The following is an 18,554-nucleotide window of genomic DNA, read 5'->3' on the forward strand; positions in this document are numbered from 1 at the left end:
ATAGACACATGGACAGACAAACGGACACACAAATGGACACAGGACAGACAGACAGACAGATACAAGGACAGACATACGGACACACGGACAGACACACGGACAAATGGACAGACAGACAGACACATGGACAGACAAATGGACACAGGATAGACAAACGGACTAAGGACAGACATACGGACCCAAGGACAGACACACGGACACAAGGACAGACAAACCAACACACAGACATACGGACAAACGGACACAGAGACAAACGTACACACAGACAGACATACAGACAAATGGAGAGACAGACGGACACACAGACAAAATGGACAGACAGACAAACGGACAGACAAACAGACAAATAGACACATGGACAGACAAACGGACACACCAATGGACACAGGACAGACATACGGACAGACAGACAAACGGACACACAGACAGACATATGGACAGACAGATAGACAAATAGACACATGGACAGACAAACGGACACACAAATGGACACAGGACAGACAGACAGATACAAGGACAGACATACGGACACACGGACAGACACACGGACACACGGACAGACACACGGACAAAGGGACAGACAGACACATGGACAGACAAATGGACACAGGATAGACAAACGGACTAAGGACAGACATACGGACACAAGGACAGACAAACAGACACACAGACAGACAAACTGACACACAAATGGACACAGGACAGACAAACGGACACCCAGACAGACATATGGACAGACAGATAGACAAACAGACACATGGACAGACAAACGGACAAACAAATGACACAGGACAGACACACAGACAGATACAAGGACAGACATACGGACACAAGGACAGACAGACGGACACAAGGACAGACAGACGGACACACAAACCAACACACAGACAAATGGACACACAGAAAAACGGACACACGGACAGACAAACAGACACACAGACAGACATATGGACACACAGACAGACAAACGTACACACAGACAGATATACAGACAAATGGAGAGACAGATGGACACACAGAAAAAATGGACAGACAGACTAACGGACACACAGACATATGGACAGAGAGACAGACAAATAGACACATGGACAGACAAACGGACACACAAATGGACACAGGACAGACAGACAGATACAAGGATAGACATACGGACACACGGACAGACACACGGACAAATGGACAGACAGACAGACACATGGACAGACAAATGGACACAGGATAGACAAACGGACTAAGGACAGACATACAGACCCAAGGACAGACACACAGACAAATGGACACACAAACGAACACACAGACATACGGACAAACGGACACACAGACAAACGGACACACGGACAGACAAACGTACACACAGACAGACATACAGACAAATGGAGAGACAGACGGACACACAGACAAAATGGACAGACAGACAAACGGACTGAGAGACAGACAAATAGACACATGGACAGACAAACGGACACACAAATGGACACAGGACAGACATACGGACACAAGGACAGACAAACGCACACAAGGACAGACAGACAGACACAGAGACAAACGGACACACTCACGGACGAATGGACACTCGGACAGACATACGGACACATGGACAGACAAACGGACACACAGACAGACAAACTGACACACCAATGGACACAGGACAGACATACGGACAGACAGACAAATGGACACACAGACAGACAGATAGACAAAAAGACACATGGACAGACAAACGGACACACAAATGGACACAGGACAGACAGATACAAGGACAGACATACGGACACACGGACAGACACACGGACAAATGGACACACAGACACATGGACAGACAAATGGACACAGGATAGACAAATGGACTAAGGACAGACATACGGACACAAGGACAGACACATGGACACAAGGACAGACAGACAGACACATGGACAGACACATGGACAAATGGACACACAAACCAACACACAGACATACGGACACACATACAAACGGACACACGGAGAGACAGACACACAGACAGACAAACATACACACAGACAGACATACAGACAAATGGAGAGACAGACGGACACACAGACAAAATGGACAGACAGACAAACGGACAGAGAAACAGACAAATAGACACATGGACAGACACATGGACACACAAATGGACACAGGACAGACAAACAGATACAAGGACAGACATACGGACACAAGGACAGACAGACAGACACAGAGACAAACGGACACACTCACAGACGAATGGACAAATGGGGAGACAGACGGACACATGGACAGACAATCGGACAAGCAGACAGACAAACTGACACACCAATGGACACAGGATAGACATACGGACAGAGAGACAAATGGACACACAGACAGACAGACAGATAGACAAACAGACACATGGACAGACAAACGGACACAGACAGACATACGGACAGATAGACAAATAGACACATGGACAGACAAACGGACACACAAATGGACACAGGAGAGACATACGGACAGACAGACACAAGGACAGACATATGGACACACGGACAGACAAACGTACACATAGACAGACATACAGACAAATGGAGAGAGAGACGGACACACAGACAAAATGGACAGACAGAAAAACAGACAGACAGACATACGGACAGAGACAGAGAAATAGACACATGGACAGACAAACGGACACACAAATGGACATGGGATAGACAGACAGACAGATACAAGGACAGACATACGGACACAAGGACAGACAGACACAAGGACAGACAGACAGACACAGAGACAAACGGACACACTCACGGACGAATGGACACTTGGACAGACAAACGGACACATGGACAGACAAACGGACACACAGACAGACAAACGGACACACCAATGGACACAGGACAGACATACGGACAGACAGACAAACGGGCGGACAGACAGACAAACGGACACAAAGACAGACATACTGACACATGCAGAAGTGGACACACAGACAGACAAAACGGACAGACAAACGGACACAGAACAGACATACGGACACAAGGACAGTCAGACAGACACACAGACAAACAAATGGACACACAGACAACATGGAGAGACAGACAAACGGACACATGGACAGACAAATGGACACAGGACAAACGGACATCAGGACAGACTTACGGACAAATGGACACACAAACCAACACACAGACATACAGACAGATGGACAGGCAAACGGACAGATAGACAGACACACTGACACACATGGATGGATTGACCGACAGACAAAATGGACAGACAGACAAATGGACACATAGACAGACAAACGGACACACGGACAGACACAGAGACAGACAAATGGACACACAGACAAACGGACACGTAAATGGGCACAGGACAGACATACAGACAGACAAATGGACGGACGCAAAGACAGAAAAACGGACACAAGGGCAGACATACGGACACGCGGACAAATGGCCACACGGACAGACAAAATGGACAGACAGACAAACGGAAACAAAGACAGACAAGTGGACACACGGACAGACAGAGAAATGGACACACAGACAGACAAACTGACACACAAATGGACACAGGACAGACATACGGACAGACAGACAAACGGGAGGACAGACAGACAAACGGACACAAAGACAGACATACTGACACATACAAAATATGGGCATGCAGACAGACAAACGGACACACAGACAAATGGGACTCAAAGACAGACAAATGGACACACATACCGACACACAGACAAACAGATGGACAGACAGACAAATGGACACAGACAGACACACGGACAGAGACGGACACAAAGACAGACAAACAGACACACAAACGGACACACAGACATACAGACAGAGAAGCAGACACAAAGACAGACAAACGGATGGACGGACAGATAAACGGAAACAGACACACAGACAAACTGACGGACAGACAAATGTACACACCGGCAGATGAACGTACACAAGGACAGACAAATGGATACAGAAAGACAAACGGACATAGTCAAACGGATATAGAAAGACAAACAGACAAATGGACAAAAGGGACACACAAATAGACACAGGACAGACATATGGACAGACAGACAAACGGACACACAGATAAACAGACACAAAGACAGATATACTGACACATGCACAAATGGACAAACAGACACACAGACCCACGGACAGACAAATGGACACACAAATGAACACAGGACAGACATATGAACCCACGGACAGACAAATGGACACAGGACAGACATACGAACAGACAGACAAATGGACACACGGACAGCAATATGGACACAAAGACAAATGGGCATAGACAGACAAATGGATATAGACAGACAAACTGACACACAGACAAATGGACACAAAGACAAACCCAGAGACATATGGATGGACAGACAGACAAATGGATACAAAGACAGACAAACGGATGCAGAGACCTATGGACACACATGCAGACAAATAGACACATAGACAAGATATGGACAGACAGACGTGTGGACACACAGGCAGAAGCACTCAGACAGACACACAGGCATAAACAGACAGACATATGGACAGACAAACACGCACACAGACAGACAGAAAAATGGACACGCAGATAGATGCACAGACACAGACAGACATATGGACACACACACACACAAGCCCACACACACAGCCATATGCACATGGACACATGGACACATGGACACACAGAGTCCTGCACAGGGGGACAGATGTGCGCACACAGAGACAGACACACACAGATACATGCGTGGACACACACAGACAGACATACGGACACACACACACGCACACACAGACACACATGCAGAGACAGGCAAGTGGATACACAAATACACACACACAGACATGCACAGACATACAGATGTGCACACACACACAGACATATGGACACACACAGGCAGAAGGGCACAGACACACACACGCGTACGCAGACATGCACACAGATACAGACAGACACGCACACACATGGACAAACGTGCACAGACACACAGATGGACACACACTCACCCAGACACACGCATACAGACAGACATGCATACACAGAAACAGACACACATGAACAGACAGACACCCAGAGCTGCACACAGAGACACATGGACAGACACATGCAGGCACACATACGAAGACAGACATACAGACACACGCAGACAGACACACGCAGAAACTTACAGACACACACACAGATGCAGACACAGGCGCACATGAACACAGACATGCTGATGCATGCACAGACAGACATACAGACACACACATGGATATGCACGCAGGCACGTGCACAGACACAGACACACACACACGTACATGCAGACACACAGACTCACACAGACACGTGCGCACACACGGAAACACACAGACACATGCATACAGGGACAGATGTACACAAAGGCACACACACAGACATGGACACACACAGAGACACACATGCAAACAGGTACACACAAAGAGACATACACACAGACACATGCACAGAGAGATGTGCACACAGACACATGCACACACACAGGTGAGCAGGTGCACGCAGACACACACAGACTGCACAGACACGCACACCCTGACACACAGAGATATGCACACATAGACACACACACGCTCACACAGGCACAGACCCACACAGACACGCAGAGACACATGCACACACAGACAGGCCTGCACAGAGACACACAGACAGACACGCAAGCACAGATACACACAAGGTCACACACGTAGAGATGCACAGACATATGCACATGGGCGCACACGTGCACACACAGTCACAGAGATGGACAGACAGATACATGCACACACAGAGACACAAGCAGAGACCCTTGGACTGGCTGAATGACACAGCTGGAGCCCTTGGTGTGGCAGCACTTTAATGGATTTCCACGCCTGGGAGAACTGGCTCTGTGCGAGGTGCTGAAGGGAACGCAACACCCTCACGCTGCAGCGCCCAGCGCTGCTGGGGCAGCCTGTCGCAGGAGAACTTACCCGTTTGATTGTTTGCACCACCTCCTGAATGTGAGAGTTATTTATCTCTTTCTTCAACCTTTAAATAAAGGAAATGTATAAAAACCTGTAATACATCTGTTATCTTTACATAAAACCTGTGGAACAATAGCAATGAAGTGCTGTACAGCACAGACAGCCAGGTGTGTTATATTCTCACTGCCTCCTCCCACACTGAGAGGTTGCTGTAATTTTAGGAAAGGCAAATAAACCACCATTCAAATTTGACTGAGACACAGGCCAAAGAATTACATGCAAAGTTCTACTTTTTCAGCTTAACAGACCGCAAAAGAACCTTGCTATGAGTGGGGAGCAAAGGAGGGAGCGTCCCCTGTTCTGTACCACCAACACGTGAAGCTGTTACCCCGATTCACACGCTGCAGTAGGTGAATGCACAGCTCAGTACCCCAGTATCAGATTTAGAACAACTGGGAAAGCTGCAGCCGTTACCTGAGTGAACACACCTCTGAGATGAGGCTGGGAAGACCTGCTGTTGATTCTAGGGGGAGATACATACCCACCAAAGCAGATTTGGAAGCACGCCTGGGCTTCAACTGAAGCGGCTGGAAGGTGCATTGTCACGTCAGCAAGAACTTCCATGTCACCTTCCGGAGCCAGAGAGATGTGCGCCTGGGAGGCCTGTCCTCAACGTACTATTTCTCCACCTGCCATGGCCTCCCCCTGCATTTTCCTAGGAGCTCCTGCGGCATTTCTAAGGCTCTGCTCCTCTCGGGCCAGTCAGAGGCTGGTAAGTGAAACCAAGTGCCTCACACAAAAGTACAAAGCTGCTGGAGAAAGCGCTGGAAGCCGCTGTCAGCAGTGATGGCAGGAATGACACTATCGCTGCAGCACGGGAGATGTGGGCAGCCCACGCACATCTGTCTGGCTGCTCAAAAGGTTTCCCTGATGGTGACAGTGACGTAGCACCGTCCCTGTCCTGGAGCCAATGACCAAGCCCAGGACCATCTACCCCAGTACCTCTCCTGAGCGGCCTTGTCACTCGTGTTCCTCAGCATGGTTTGGATCCGCTCCACGCGCTTTGCCTCCAGCCTCTTCTTGATGTCTTTAATATTGCTGTGGAGAGAAACAAGCATTGTGAGAGACAGGCCTGGCTACAAAGCCCTGAGACCGAGGCAGCCCCTTGCATTTGCTCTCTGGAGTGCTCTGCTGCCCAGAGAAGCCATGCTGGAGTGACCGTGCAGCAGAAAGCCCTGAGTCTTAACAATATTTCAGTCCTGTAACTTTTTTTTGGGGGGGAGGGGAGTCATAACAAAGGGACAGTAGACAATACATGTTATGTAGTCAGGTTGCACTGTATACCTGCACTGGGTTCTGCTGGAGCAGAGGATTTGCTGAAAGTACTTACACTGCTAAATTAGAAAAAGAAAAAAAAGGAAAAAAGAAAAAAAAGGAAAAGAAAAGAAGGAACTACATGTTCATATTGCAGAGCTAAAAAGAAAACCTGAGGCAAGCACACAAACTATGGGATGTCACTTAAAAGCAAAACCCATAAACACTTAAAAGACATGACACCGAGCAGTAGGAAAGATGGACAGAACAAAACCCGGAAAAAGCTCAGATCTGTGCCCCTGACTGAGGCACGTGTGGCCACCAAACCACAAACTGCAGCCCGGACACCGTGCCCACACAGACAGGGGGTGTCAGGGCTGGAGAAGCTGCTGACGCACCACCAGTCCCACCTCTGTCCCCTGGAGTTCAGCTCCACTTTTGGCCTTCATAGCTCCTGCCCTGAGAGGAGAACCCAGTTTATACCCGGTGTGACACAAGCGTCCTGAGAACTGCACTGGCTGCCCCACCTTTCTTCTCTTATGAGAAACAATGAGTAATCACTTCCCCGTTCTTCTCCATCCCATTCATGATTTTACGTGCTTCTGTCACATCCCCCTCAGTCATCTGTTCTCCAAGCTGAGTCCTATTTACTTTCTTTTCCTGCAGAAATGACTCCTCCATGCTGCCTGTCCTTGCCACCCCCGTCTCGCTCTTTCAAAGCGTTCTGTTCAAGACGGCACACTGACAAAGCGACCGCGCTGCGGAGACAGATCTGATGGCATAATGCTGACTTGGAACCTCCTTTTTTCCATACAATTCCAAAAAACTCTATTTGCCACTTTGGCCGCTGCGGAGCAGCGAACAAGGAGCTGTTTCGCAGAAGGACCCGCAGCAGTGGCAGGTCTCCTTCCTGAGTGACAACAGCTCAGCCCTGTGGACAGTTGAGCTACAGTTAGTTTTCTTCCATCCGCATTATTTTGTATTTATCCATACTGAATTTACCTGCCATTTTATTGCCCCTTGCTCAAGATCTTTAAATTGTTCTGGAGCTCCTCACGGGCAGCTGGAGATGTGACTGTACTAAATGACAACGTGTTGTTTGCAAACCGTTACCAAGCTACTCAACGTGTTTTTCTTAGTCTTGTCTAAGTATGCTGAACAGCTGAGAGAAACAGAAAATCTCTCTCGATGGAGGACACAGAAAGAGGAAGTTTTGCCTGACTTAGCAACTAAAGGCTGAGAGAGGATTTAACAGGAAGGAGGAATGAGCGAGGATTTTAGCTTCAGGACAATGTTACTGCAAGAACAAATGGATAAATGCCTGGCTGGCAACGGGTGAATTGATTCTGCCAGTTTACTTAACTACTGGAGCCAAGATGCTCAATTCACTTACAAGACCGAGCCAATCAGTCCCTGGAGGGGATAATGTGATGTACTGACTACAGCAGATGGAGATGACACACAGTGACCAGCAGCCTTATTTCTGATCTTTCTGAATCAGCCAGGACTCCTTACAGCAGCCTCAACGTCAGTGCCCGAGGTGGTGCCGCGCGGCAGGAACACTGCTCTAGAGACCACACCACTGCCCCTGTGTAAGACCCCGGGTCACATCCCTGTGCCTCAATTTCTCACCAAAGTAAAAGAAACGCTTCCTTTCCCCTGCGTTCACTTGCTCTCTGTAGTACTGTGCTTTGACATCTAGCAGAAGATGCTACCCCAGATGAGAGCTAGGCATTTTGACTTTGTTATTCAAACGCTGAGCTTACCTTTCCGACGACTCCTTCAGCGCCTTCAGCTCAGCTGTCTGCTTCTCTCTGGCCAGCTCTGTTATCTTGGTAACTTGCTGTTCAGGGCATGAAAACAAGAACAAAACCAAACCAAGATGAGACACAGCGTGCCACCCATATCTAATTACCGCCAGATTCAGCCTCATCCCTCCCTGTGCTGAATGCCAGGGCCAGCTAATCCCTGAGGTTTTGTGCAAACCCTGCACTACAGCGCCAAGTTCGGACGGGCACAGATTGCACCGTGCAGGCGGACTGACTCCCCCACGGCTCCACAGCCACATCACACACCTCCGGGTTATCTTTATGGATATGGGCTATGTGCTGCACAGTGAGAACTTGGGTTTTGGTCTCCTTTTTGTAGCCTCGCTCACTATTTCTCACAGTCTTTGACAGAGTTGTGAGACAAGGATGTTTTATTCCTTTGGCTTCTCTCTCTGGTGAGAAGCATGATTTCCGGGCAAAGCTAGTTCTCAAGCAGCAGGTTATTTTCCCCTCAGGGCTGGTACAGGTCAGAGCAGCCAGTCTTGTAGACAGCTTGCAAGGTGCCTGTCAAGGCAAAATGCACCAGCGAAACTAAGACTTAAGACACATGATGCAAACTCCTTTGGAAAATAATGATAGGAAAAGGCCTCCAAGCCCTGGAACCACCCTGCTTTCACTGCAACAGACGGTATATACTGTATTGTCACCACCACCTTGTGGACCGCGCTGTGTCTCCTGGCATCACTGTGTCTACTGCTGGCGTTTGCTCAGGGTGGGGAGTCTGAGGTGTGGGAAACACTGAGGCACGGGTGGGACTCACTGGCAACACGCTGTGTGGACACTTGCTTTGACTTGTGCTAAGTCAAACAGCAAAACACTTGCCCAGGGTCAAGAGGAATGAGCTCCAGCCCTGCTGTGGGTGCTACGGGCTGGTCCCAGGGGCCCTGTCCCTCACAGGCTCTCATGTGTTGGCACAGACATGGCAACGGCAAACACCCAGGGGGTCAGCGGGGCTATTCTTTTCCCACATGTCAAATTACAGACCTATAAAAATATTTCTGCTGGACTTTTATAGCTTCTAACAAATAAGCATCACTGTCTACATTCTCAATCATCTTGCATGGACCTGACAATTGCTCTGAGGGCTGTTTTCCATCCTGGGGCCACATTTCCAAGCTAACGTTTTAGTGAAGAACTTGTTTTTTGGGGCTGTCCTTGCAGGGACTCTCCTAGGCTACATGCTCTGCTGACATTTGCGGTCCTTACCTCTGTGGCGTGCTGCTCTTTCTTCCTTCGAATCCCATCATGGTGCTCCTCCCCCAGGTGGATGAGGTCCATCTCCAGCCTCTCTCTCAGTTCCCAAACTCGGCTATCGATGCTTTCTGCCATGTCTACACGATTTGCACATGTACCAATGTCACCTGTTGTCATGCTCCTGCAGAACAGATAGAGCAGCTGATGCTGATACCATCCTGACCTTCCCGGCCCCCTAACCCAGGGCGATGTGGCTGCCTGCACCACTCGGTGCTTCCTTCGGAGCAGCTTTGGTTTGGGGAAGTGACTCACAGGCAGACCCTGTGCTGCACTTACCTCTTCTTCTGGGTTTTCCTAGTGGGCATCATCCTTTTCTTGCCTCCATAGCAGACGGGCTCCGAAAAGAGTACAGAGTATTTCTGCAGCAGCTCCTCCCTCCGTTTACTTCCTTTCCGCTCCAGCTCCCTCAGTTCCTTCTCCTGCTTCTTCAGCAGCTTCAGGAAGAGCTTCATCTGCTGCAGTTCCGCGAGGCTGGCTGTCTCAGGCTCTAAAATGCAAAATAAAGAGAGGTCGTTCTCTCTCACCCAGCATTTCCCAACTGCTGTGATGCTTTTTGGGGTCAGACAGGTTTTTTCTGTGCTTTTCCTCCCTCTTTTCAGCACTACGTGCAGCTTAGTTCACCATCTGGAGGGATGTGGCATGGTGATGGCCAGAAGAACTGCTGCCTTTTGGTATTTTGGCAGAGGAACACAGTGGTGGTGACGGGCCAGTCTGTCTGGCTCGTGCCTTGCACTCTTTTCCACAATTCTAAGTACCCCAAAGACAGCACAATCGTTAAGCTAGTTGGCAGCTCTAACTATAAGGGAAAAAAGCTCTGTTATTTCATTACTGGGTTTTTTTGCAAAACTAAGTTATAATGACAAGTGCTTTCACCCCTTCCAGTTTTCATGCCTGGCATTTCTTCAGCTGTGTGGAATAAATGAAAGGGGTTTTGAGGCAGATGAAAATGAGAGGGGAAGGATGCCTGTGAACTGTTGGAGAACTTGATATCTGGCAGTAGCAAGTCAGTCAGGTGTTATCTGCGGCAAAAAGGACACAGGGAGTTCTCTTCTCAGGGGAAGTAACTATTTTCTTTTGGCTTGGAATGTGTAAAAACGAACAGAACTTGTGGGTGTGTCTGCAACACAATGCTGTGCAGGGCCAGCCCCTTCCCAAAGGCTCGGATTGAGAAAATTAAGCCTCACAGCTCTTAATAAACGCAAATCTCTCAGTCAACAAGTCCAGACTCTCAAACCAGAGCCCTTTACACCTTCACAGTTTGTGATGCCTCTTTCCAGTGTACATCTTGAAAGTAACCACAGCCAGTGGCCTCAGAGAGCCAAAGCTGGTGCAGTCCGAAGCTCTCCTGACCCACCGGAGCAGACGACAGTGCACAGCTTGCGCAAGGCGTACACCGTGGAAACTTCACGCCTCTTTTCCCCCTCAGACCTGCTGTGAGCTCTGGCCCAGCCACATACCAGGGCAGTGGTCAAAATGGGCAAATGGTGCCACAGGCAGGAAAACCAGGTCCCCGAGCCCAGAGATTCTTGGGGTTTGTCTTTAGTGCAGGCTCCAACATGCACGGTTGGGTCAGGTCTTTTTTAATTTGCAAACCAGGCTTCATCTCTATCCCAGTCAGGAACAGGGCAGAGAGGGAATAATGCAGGGTGACTGACAGGGCCTCAGCCCACGGGAACAGCACGAGCAGTTACCTGTAATCTGTGTCATTTCTGTCACAGTTTCATCCTTGGTGAAAGCTGCTGCTCCTGAAACCACAAAAGAGGTTCCTGTTTATGTTCTATCCTGGATCTTCAGATCAAAAACAGACAGTGGAGAGCTCATCAAGATCATGAAGGATGTTGGTGTGAATTCAAAGGAGTTAATTAAGATGCTGAGATGCTTAAGTGCTTTGATTTCTATTAGAGCAAATCTACAACTTTTTTTTCAACTCATCTAACTGGCCAGAGTTAAGCAGCTTTTGCCCTTGTTATGTTAATGGGTCTCCATATAACCTAGCAGTCAAAACACAGGACCGTGCTCCACTCCCGCTCTTGCAGAATGCCAGATGTGGCATCTGTTCACTCTGAACTTGTAATGCATCTTATGAAGAGTCTGGTGTTCATCTCAGGTGATGAATAAAACCACTAATCTTTTAAAGCTTCTAGGTATTATACAACTGGAGACAGGTGCAAGTGCAGTTTCAAGAGATCGAGAGTTTTCAGGGGGATCTAAACATATTTAAAATGTCATAAATCAACAGTAATTTGCAGAAAGAGACCCTTGAGAAGAACAACAAAGAGATGCAGGGCAGTGAGATATAGGATAAAACCAAGCCAGATCTTAAAACCTTTATCTCACAAACATCCAGAATTTTCATGTCTTTGCTCAAAATCAATACCCAATCTCCAGTTCCACACTTAAGATGAGAGGCTACATCTCTGCCACAGGCCACTTCTTCCCTGGACAGTGGTTCCCTCTTAACTCAGATATCTCCCAGGGAACCCTGTGCTGCCCCTGGAGAGCTGAGGTTCCCCTGCCTGAGTCCCCAGCGAACAGCAGGGCAGCCAGCAAACGGCAGGGCTACCCCGACACCCCCGCCCTGCCTCGGAGGGGACAGACCACGTTCACACCAGCTGGATCTTCAGGTTGTTTCCTGGAGTTCTCAGGAGACACCTGAGACTACTCTTCTGTTGTGGAGTACAAGCACTATGCACCTCACACTTACGCCAGCCCGGGAATCAGGGGATAGCTACAACTTTTGCCATTAATGACAAGCACAAGAATTTAAGTTGGTGACCTGGCCTGAGAGGTTCTGACCCAATTACCAAGGATCATCACCCCCAGCACTGTCTCACCCCGCAGCTTTACCTGCAGGCCCATTTGAAAGAGGAGTGCTGAATTTTCCAGTGGAGTCTGGCATCCCATTCGTCTCAGCAGGTGGGAAGTTCCTCTGTGTGCCAGGCCTCTAAAAATGGATCAGAAATAAATCAAAATTCTATTATTTCAGGCTGAATCCACACAGCATGTTTTAGAAACAATGGCAGAACTTGGGAAAGCTTACCTCCACCGAGCCGTCTTTTAGCTTAACTGATCTCTTGTCTTGCAGACTGAAGAACTTAATGGGGTTGGAGAGAGCAATAGTCAGATCTGGAAACAAAGAGAAGGTCTTTGCTCAGATTATCAAATAACTCGTTGTACTCTGATTTTCCTCGCCTCCTGGTTTCCTTTCTGGCTTAGGACACGAAATTGTGGAGAAGGGATATTTTGTATTTTGCACTTGTAACAAGCTTCTCCCTGACAGCACAAAGCAAGGGGACTGTCTCCACCCCGGTCCCACTCTGAAGTGGGGCCCCTCTATGAAGCTGAAAAGAACATCCTGCTCCCAAAAGCCCAAGCCAGGTTAAGACTTTCCTAACCTGCAAAGCTCCTGGACAAAGCCAGAGCTCCCACCACGAGCATCCTAACGCGTACTACCTGCCCAGGCATCAGGAACGTAGTCCTTTATCTCCAGGTACACGAACAAGGAAGGCATGGTGAGCGGCATGTTGCTTTCACTGCGGAGACAAACGTGGTGGTAGCCTGGAAACAGAGAGCACAAGAGGATAAGCTGAGAGAATCTCTGTCCCTCCTTGTGTGTGTGCCCCAACACTAAAATAAAGTCTGTCTTTACGGAAGAGCATGTTGAATGCATTACAGAATTAAGCCAAGGCTATAACAGGATGAATTTGAAGGCTCCACTGCCCACAGGAAAGGAGATTAAGTTGCAAAATATGCAGATGTTCTTATCTTCTTTACAGCTTTCAATGGACAGGTCTCAAGGGCACAAAAGCCAAAGGAATTTCCACAAGATTTACCTGAGTGCAGTGCGATCACAGGAATGACGCGATGACCAATGAACTTCCCTCCTTCCTCCCAAGCTGCAATTTTGAGAGACGCCAACTCGGGCATCATGATCTAAGGAAAAAACAGAGTAAGGCACCCATGCGCTCACCTCTAACTCCTCACAGCATATTGGCTTCGCTAAGGAGAGCTCTACTCTCTCCTCCTTCCACCAGAACAATGCCATCTCTCCATGGAAACCACTGCCTATTTCTGCATGTTGTCATTTAAGGCCACAGCTTATGACAGACATAACTAAATTCACAGAAATGCCACAAAACAGGCTTCTCAGAGGAGAGACTGCACAGGATCATAGGAGGGCAGTTTACCTAACGAAAAAATGGGGCAACAAACCCTCCAAACCACAACTTCTGTGAAGCAATTCACCAGGGTGGGGAATGAACCTGGAAGGATAATTTAGCACGCGTGGTAACTTGGCCTCAAGGGCTCTTGTCTCCCTCCTCCCCTATTTTCTTCTGCCATGAAATGAATTAAAAATTATTCTGCCAGGACTGAAGCCTGAAAAACGTCTTCTTAAATGAGGATAATATGTATCTACCACATCCCAAGTACGCTGAAAATATCTGCTGCTTCACAGTGTGCTTGACAGAGATGAATTGTGTAACATGTATTTTGTAACTCACTGCAGAAAGGCCGAACATCACTATCACTGACTTAACTTCCCCGTACCCTGCAGCTGGATTAGTGACCACTGAATTCTTGTGGACAAACAGGGCAGTTTTCCCTCTTCCAGGACAACTGAAAACCTCCCACCGGTCCCATTACTTCTCCAGTTTGTCTGCTTCTCATTGAGAGTTTAACCACAGACATTCAGTTCCTTTCTGCTTCCTGATGCTTGAAGTTTTCAAAGCTGATTAGTCAGTTCAGTCGGAAGTGCATCACAAATGGGAGACTTTTGATCCCTGTTGTTTCCAGAAATGTTCCCAGCTATCCCTTGTCTGTTCAGGGAAATAGTGATGGAGAGTTGTTTTGGATGTTGTTTGGATATTATCTGAGGTGCCTGGTGTGTCTACAGGCACAGCTGAGATCTCCAGAAGGGAGTCCCTTCGTTGTCCTGACCTCTCAAGAGGCAGTGCTTGCGGCCAACAGGAACTTTAAGGTTGCCCTGTTTGAATTACTACCAAATGTTATCACCTTTTCAAAAACAAAAGCCTCCTCCTTCCATACAGGGTTAATGGAATTGGCAGTGGAGGTCAGTTTGGTTCTGTATTTGCGTTTTGTGTCCCTTGGCAACCCAAACAGCTCTACTTCCACATATGTCTTCACACTGCGGTCTGAGAGGAACTGACCAGAGAGTATCTACAAACAAGCAGAACCATAATGAGCAACTGTTGAAATGAATAAAACAGAAGAACCCCCCAGGCCTTCACCCCAAAGTCATTCTCCCACCCCACACATCTTTTCTGCTGCAGCTCCCAATCCACAATAGGCTTTTCTTTTACCTTCACCCAGGTTTCTTGCCTCAGCACTTCCTCCAACCTCCTCCCTCCCCATCACCACAGCCTTGGCTTCTTCCGTGTGGCAGATGCTCATTTTCCATTTTCATGCGATTATGATTAATTTAAAATAGCGAAAAGCCTGGGAGTTGCCATGGTAACACTCTCCCCCAGGACTCTCTGGGTTCGTTTGCCGCTAAGAACCCTACTGGGTAATGAATAGCAGGAACATAGATGCCAGTTCTAGCCGCGGTGCCAGGAACGGGCTGTGAGGGGAGGACCGGCACCGCGCTGGTACTTGCCGTGACAGACAGGGTACTCGCCACCACCACGTCAATGCGGTCCACAGAGAAGGGGTCAAACTGCTTGTCTGGACGGCGCATGAATTCATGCTTGAGCAGGTAGCCACACTGGCCGTTGAACTCAAAGAGAGCCATGTTCTGCTGCATGGGGACGTCTGTGATACAGAGGAACACAATGAGACAGGTTGCTGTGGGACCTCATTGGGTGGCTCGCGTGCTGCGGGTGAGCTGAAAGATGCTGTTCTTTTACAGCACCTGCCAGCCAAAGGCTCGCAAAACCATTCCAAAAACTAATTAAGCCTCTCAGCACCCTACAGGGAAAAATATTACAGCAGCTGTTGTAAGAAAGGTAAGTGGTTTACTCATGATTGCGCCATAAGTCTTGGGTAGAACTCAAAACCTCCTTTAAGAAGCACCCGCTATTTTGAGGTGTGAAGTAAATAGTCATCTGAATCCTTCCACTCCTTCTCCCTTTCTTTTTGGGCCTCCTCCGAGTCCACCTTCTCCCCTGCCAGTTCTCTTGAGAACACTGTCTTGTGGTTTCTGCACCTGTCTGACATCCTCTTCATAACCCTCATCTCTCACTCCCTTTTAAAGTTGCTTCTTTTTTCCCCTCTCCTACTGACCCTACAGCTAGTCTCCTACACTCTCTATACGTAAGACACCCCTCTGAGGAAGGAAAAGGGGTAAAGAATAACATTTTCTGGAGGCTTTTCTCTACTTCTCATGCTGGTTATGGAGCAAGAAGGCCCTTCCTCCCTGTTCAGATCGAAATACTGGAAAATAAGAGCAATGACAGGCCAGTCCCGGAACCAGATGGAGCCCTGCCTGCTGCCTTGCAAAACAGGACACAACTCAGGGGGAGCAGGAGCTTCTGATGCATCTGTGCACATTATCTAGTCTGACATCACGTTGCAGGGATGACAGCAAGCCTGTGTATGTGTGTAAGCACAAGTGTGTCAGACCGGGACCCTGGACACTGCATGCGAGGTCTGTGCAGGGCCTAGAGAAGTGCTTTTGGTCTGCGGGACACGGAGTCAAAGCAGAACAGCGCTCTGGGAGAAGGCACACAGAATAATCACGTTCAGGGAGCCAGCAGTGACGGAAGAGGCAGCGAACACAAGCACACAGCCTCACCCGCTCGCAAGCTGGAGGACAATGTGACACTCACCCATGGTCTGGAAGTTGAGTGCCACCATCTGACAGCCGACGTTCCAGAACATCTGGGGCATGTAATTAGAGGAGTCCATCCGGGTGCCTTTGGGGTAAATCCGGCTCATCTGTCGCTTGTTGTATCTACAGTTGCTCTATTGGAAACAAGTCTGGAGCATTCTTTGTGTACCCTGGGGCTAGCTCACATATTCAGATTATGAAAATTGTTTAAGCTCTGCTACCAAATGCTCAGAGCCTTCCTGGCAAGAAGTAAGCGAGGCCCTTGCAACAACAGGCTTCTTCCCCTTCCACTGAAGGACAAGCATCTGGCAGCCCTGCATTCACTACAGCAGGATGCACCCTGTCGAGAATCTCTGTCAACAGCCCCCAAGCCGCCCCAGAAGATCCCGTGGCCCACCTCCACACTATACATCTCTGATGGAATGTTTACCAGGTCCTGAAACCAGGAGCTGGCTGGCTATGGCTCTGTGACTCTATACACCTCTGCCTCACCCAGGCTCCAGGTTAGCTCCCAAACTCCATACAACCAACTACATCAGACAAGGTTTGCCTAAAGGATACTCTACAAATTGCACAGGGAACTTGGTTAGTAGATCATAAGCCTTCAGCTCCGTGAAGGAAGAGATGACGTAACTCCGGTTCTTCTCTACAAGTAAGATAAAAAAGCATTTAGAAGAAAGGCATGACCAGCCCCTCGTTTGTGTGAGGACTGAAGGACCAAGAAGCACTTGGCCTGTTTACCACTTTCTCCCAGGTACCATTTTCTATCAAGACAATTTACCTTTCTCTGGTCTCTCGAAAAGGGATGAAGAACAATACTCCATAAAAGGTGATTTATGTTTACCTGAGAGACAATGCTTGTGCACTACAAGACAGGAACTGCATGGAGAACACACAGGACTGGCTTGCAAAGTTTAAATGGCAATAAGTTGGCCCATCTCTTTCTGGATTTCAGTGACTTTGAGAGAATAACTCCTGCCTAGAGTTTTAGTTCCAAGTGAATCCAAATATTCAAAGATCTTGCACAATTTTTTTTATTTTGTTGAGTTTCCTGTTCTTCACTCCCCCTTGATTTTTCTTTTCTTTCTTTCATCAGTCAAACCAGCTCACTCAAAGTCAGACCCAAACGAGGGAACTGTTTAGAGGAACCCGTTGTGTATAAAGAAATCACGTGCATTTTCAGTGCTTCAAGTGTTTCTCTGTTTAATCACCATGGAAGAGGAAGGCTAGTCACATACACTAAGAACAGCTGGGCTCAACCCTGCCCTGCAAAGCAGCAAATCAAGCCCACAGAGATGTCACTGGCCTCTGAGCTGTTTCTTTCCATCCTCACTTGTACAAATGGGAGCAGTATCTGACTTATCCCTCTCTTCTCCTTACCAATTCCTTACCACAGGGAGGAAGGCAGAAGGGAAGTGTTTGAGATCACACATATATTGTGGGAGA

The 18,554-nt window shown here is 48.3% G+C and overlaps 1 protein-coding gene across 10 annotated transcripts in view; it reads right to left on the bottom strand.

Annotated features, from left to right (window-relative positions):
- PLCB2 (phospholipase C beta 2) overlaps window positions 1-18,554 on the bottom strand; it is a 78,904-nt gene that overhangs the window by 21,160 nt on the left and 39,190 nt on the right. For all 10 annotated transcript variants that reach the window (XM_065066344.1, XM_021297679.2, XM_065066341.1 and 7 more), the window contains 14 exons: window positions 17,670-17,754; window positions 17,107-17,231; window positions 15,936-16,090; window positions 15,332-15,496; window positions 14,152-14,251; window positions 13,772-13,876; window positions 13,359-13,444; window positions 13,166-13,262; window positions 12,010-12,063; window positions 10,595-10,805; window positions 10,271-10,439; window positions 9,002-9,078; window positions 6,924-7,019; window positions 5,928-5,985 (listed from right to left, as the gene is read on the bottom strand). In XM_065066344.1, coding sequence (XP_064922416.1) covers window positions 5,928-5,985; window positions 6,924-7,019; window positions 9,002-9,078; window positions 10,271-10,439; window positions 10,595-10,805; window positions 12,010-12,063; window positions 13,166-13,262; window positions 13,359-13,444; window positions 13,772-13,876; window positions 14,152-14,251; window positions 15,332-15,496; window positions 15,936-16,090; window positions 17,107-17,231; window positions 17,670-17,754 — 1,583 coding nt within the window. The remainder of the gene's footprint in view (window positions 1-5,927; window positions 5,986-6,923; window positions 7,020-9,001; window positions 9,079-10,270; window positions 10,440-10,594; window positions 10,806-12,009; window positions 12,064-13,165; window positions 13,263-13,358; window positions 13,445-13,771; window positions 13,877-14,151; window positions 14,252-15,331; window positions 15,497-15,935; window positions 16,091-17,106; window positions 17,232-17,669; window positions 17,755-18,554) is intronic.

This window comes from Columba livia, chromosome 5, assembly GCF_036013475.1.
Source record: "Columba livia isolate bColLiv1 breed racing homer chromosome 5, bColLiv1.pat.W.v2, whole genome shotgun sequence".
Taxonomy (NCBI): domain Eukaryota; kingdom Metazoa; phylum Chordata; class Aves; order Columbiformes; family Columbidae; genus Columba; species Columba livia.